We start from the raw sequence: 3,806 nt of genomic DNA on the forward strand, positions 1-3,806 counted from the left end.
TAGACCGTAGTCATGACTACTACTTTCAAGTACTCGGCCAGATTGCATTGGACAGATTTTGCCGTGTTTTCGGACCAGTTCGTGATTGTTGAGCACATAAGGTTTTGCGAGCAGGACTGGGCTGTAGCCAGGCCTAAACTTGACAACTTTTTCTTTTCTGTTTTGCTGCCTTATTTAGCCAAATAAATGTGATAAAAGGGGCAATGCAGAATTTGCTAGTCAGGAGAAGCACACTTTGTGCTGCAAGTTCACACTGCAAGCACAGAGGTGTCATAAAGATAAAATACAAATTTGCTTTATTCAAAACATTTAGTGTTTGTTTATTCAGAGCTTCTTCCTCTGTTCTCCAGCTCCTGTGCGGTGGATGAATCGTCCATGAATAAACACATTTTCATTCACTCACACTTGGTGTTGAGTCATTTGGGGTAGTGTGATTAGGTGTGTGGTAACCTGGTGCACGTATAATGGGAGACTGAAAGTTTTTCAGCAATGCACACACCACCCACATCTCGTTGATGACAGGACCCAGGGAAAGCGGTACAGGTCTGTCGAAGATGTGGAAGTTCTTGATTCGCTGTATGCGTAGCTCCACGTGTATGCGCAGGGACGCAATTTCCTCGGTCTCTTCCACCTCCTCCTCCGAGAATTGCTCTCTGGTAAGAAAGGGTGGCGTGTTCAGCTGAACCTTGATGTCATCTAGTTGGTCCTGGATTTTGAAGCCCTTGTCAGCCATTACGACGTCACCCTCCTCAAAAGAACGCTTCAAAAAACCACTTTGACGCACGCATTCCTTGTCGGAGATGGAGCCTGGAAAAAGGTTTGACACAAAAGTCACGGTGCCATCGGGTGAAATGCCGACCAAACCCTTAAATGTATTCGCAGACTTGTAGTGCGAATATGTTGCCGACTGAAGTGCGAGTGAGCTCGCTGCCTGGCATTTTATCTCAGTTGCATCCAGGATAACGCGTGTTGAGGAGTACTTGGGCTTGAAAGCTGGAGGCATCTCTTCAAGCACTTTTGCTTTAGAAAACCATAAATTGAGATGTGACAACTTGATAAAAGCGAAGCTTGTCCAAGTTATGCATATGCTTGAAACGGTGCCAATCGACACGCAAAATCTGTCTGCCAGGTCTTTTTCGAACAGTCCGAGGCGCATCCTTACAAGAAACAAAAAGAATTCATTTTCCACTGTGAGACTCCTTGGTCTGCCTGCTTTTGGTGGGTCTGAACGAGGTGTGGACCAAGTTTTTACATTCTCCCGTTGTAAGCCAGGGTTGAAGAACATAACAAGAAACTGGAACACCGTGTATGATGGTAGGCCAGTTTAAAAACGCATATCTTCATCGCTGTGCTTGAACCGTTCAATGGAAAACTGTGTTCCGGCTTTTTTCCGCAGCTTATCTGCCACCTCCTCAATCAGTTCTAACTCCCTCGTAATTTGCAAAACCTTCAACTTAGCAGCCTTCAGCTCCTCTTCTAGCTCTTCAGCTTTTCGAAGTTCCATTTTAACACGTAACAGTTCGTTATGCGTGGCTTTTACATCATCTTTACACCAACTTCACCTTTGTTTTCAAAACACTCAATACTTAGAGCTGACCAGCTGTATTACTTTAGACTCCTGCAGATGGTACACAAAAACAAGTTATATGTAGATGGTGACGCAGAAAACCGTCATTACTGTGTACGGCGTCCAATAAGACGTACACCTAAAACTAGGACTAATTACGGCAAACAATCGGCCACTTATCAAGTACCACATGTCTTGAACATCCTAGCGGATAATTTAAATTTTAGCACCAGTGCAACCGTATTTAAGACTGAAACCAAGGTGATGTTTATAGAGAAGAAAGTGAGATATGACAATCACTAGGCGTGTCTCACTCTAAAGAATTTAAACTGTACTGTGTGAAGACGTGATTTTTTCATAGACATGAGGAACACTCAGTAAGGAAACATTTCGTGTTGTATTGTATCTGCTGGCAACAGGTATTGAAGAAAAAAGTTCAATGTATATTGTAGAACTTGTGATTCTCATTATAGTAAATGTACGATTTTTTGTATTTTTCACGATTTACTTATTTTTTTCTCTGTATTGCTGGATCTTATTGCTAAGCACGCATATTTGATTTGAACATGTCCTCTAATGTGAACTCCTCTGTTGTGGACTCCAGAGGGTCAGGAGCCCTCGTCAGGCACTCAATGCCTTTAGCTCCTGCCCCTTCAGCAGGGATTGTAACAACGTCTGCTGAAAAATAAAGTCTTCTTCTTCTTCTTCTTCTTGGGCTGCTTTCAGCAGCTGCTGATTCTGTGTCGCTGCAGTTTTGGCTTCATTGCAAAATTGGCAGCCTTGGCTGGAAACAGATGACTGTCGTTCCAAGCTGCTCATTTCAGTGTCATCGTTGCTTGGTTCGTCGAGGAAGGGAGATCTACATCTTGTGCACACACCCCATCAAAGTTGCCATTCCCAGTAAAAGCTCCTTGACGTTCTGTTGTCAACTGCTGCACATTTGTTGCACAGCGTTGCTTAGGGGGTGGCCTTTGTACTTTAGGACGTTGTGACGGGAAGTTGAACACACTTGGCACAGCATGCTCTTTCAGGCATCTTCTACCGGATGCGTAGTTTGAGAAGAAGTCACTATCAACAAAGTGCTTTGAGCAGACTTTCGTGTGTTTGGTTATTTGAAATTTTTTGCCTTGATCTCGGCGTATAGCCACAATCCACTTTTTTTTTCAGGCCGGGATCATTTGGGAATCCTAAGAATGAAACCTAAGAAAGTAGTAGTAGTAGTAGTAAACGTTTATTGGAGCAAAAGGGAAAGGGAAAAGGGTGGTGGTGAACCGTCCCTAGTCCAGGATGCCTCTCGACCGAGCCAACTCAATGGCCCGAGAAACCAAGGCCCTCTGGCGGGCCGGGTCCAGGCTGGTCAGCTCAGTCTCCCACTGCTCCGGTGTGGGGAAGGGGGGTGGGTTAGGGGAGTGGGGACAGGAGTATACAAGGTGGAATGTGGTGAGTGGGGTGTCGCAGTGTTGGCATTGACGGGGGTAGATAGTGGGTGCGATCTGGTGGAGGATGACGTGATTGTAAAAGGTACCGGTCTGAAGGCGACGATAGAGTATGGCTTGCTGGTTGGTGAAGGAGTGGTGGGGAGGGGGGTAGACCCGGCGAGTAAGGGTGTAGTGGGACAGAAGGGCATTGTACGTATTATCAATAGGAATTTGGAGGAGGTCGTGGTCGTTCGTGCGGGGTGATGGGATCCCCTGACCATCGGTGGAGAATGCCCGGAAGTGCAGAGCTCGGGCGGCGGCGTGGGCCGCTTCATTCCCCGGAAGGCCGGAGTGTCCGGGAGGTCAGACAATCGTAATGGTGGTCTCGTCAGGTATACGCGCGAGGAGTGGAATGGCCTGGGGTGGGGCTAGACCTGCCTGGTAGAGGCGGCATGCCTGCTATGAGTCGGAGACTACAGTGATGTGCGGATGCTTGGCGTGGGTGGTGGCTGCGAAGGTGATTGCCAGAGCTTCTGCCGTCTGTATATTTTTGGTGTGCGTGGTGGCAGCCGTGGAGATATTGCATTAGCCCAGAGATGCAAAAAAAAAACATCGCGTAGTTGCTTTCTATACTATTCATGTTTTTATCCCCTTAAGAAAAGGAACAATTTAGTACAATGTTTCTAGGTTGGCTGATAACCATAAAAACTATGAACGGGCGTTGAGTAGTAACCACATGCGATTTTGGCGAGCTCACTAAAATCGTACCGTGAAAACTACATGCGAAGCAGAACTCTGACTGAAAACGTAGAAGTAGCGCG

General features: G+C 46.4%; 1 protein-coding gene across 1 annotated transcript; it reads right to left on the reverse strand.

Moving 5' to 3' along the window:
* Positions 1-391: 391 nt before the first annotated feature.
* LOC144167960 (uncharacterized) lies at positions 392-1,451 on the reverse strand. The gene has a single exon (XM_077697074.1). The coding sequence runs from the start codon at positions 1,283-1,285 to the stop codon at positions 392-394; it is 894 nt and encodes a 297-aa protein (XP_077553200.1). The 5' UTR covers positions 1,286-1,451.
* Positions 1,452-3,806: the final 2,355 nt, after the last annotated feature.

Source organism: Haemaphysalis longicornis, unplaced genomic scaffold, assembly GCF_048455015.1.
Source record: "Haemaphysalis longicornis isolate Haplotype H1 unplaced genomic scaffold, Haemaphysalis longicornis Haplotype H1 scaffold_2, whole genome shotgun sequence".
NCBI classification, from domain to species: domain Eukaryota; kingdom Metazoa; phylum Arthropoda; class Arachnida; order Ixodida; family Ixodidae; genus Haemaphysalis; species Haemaphysalis longicornis.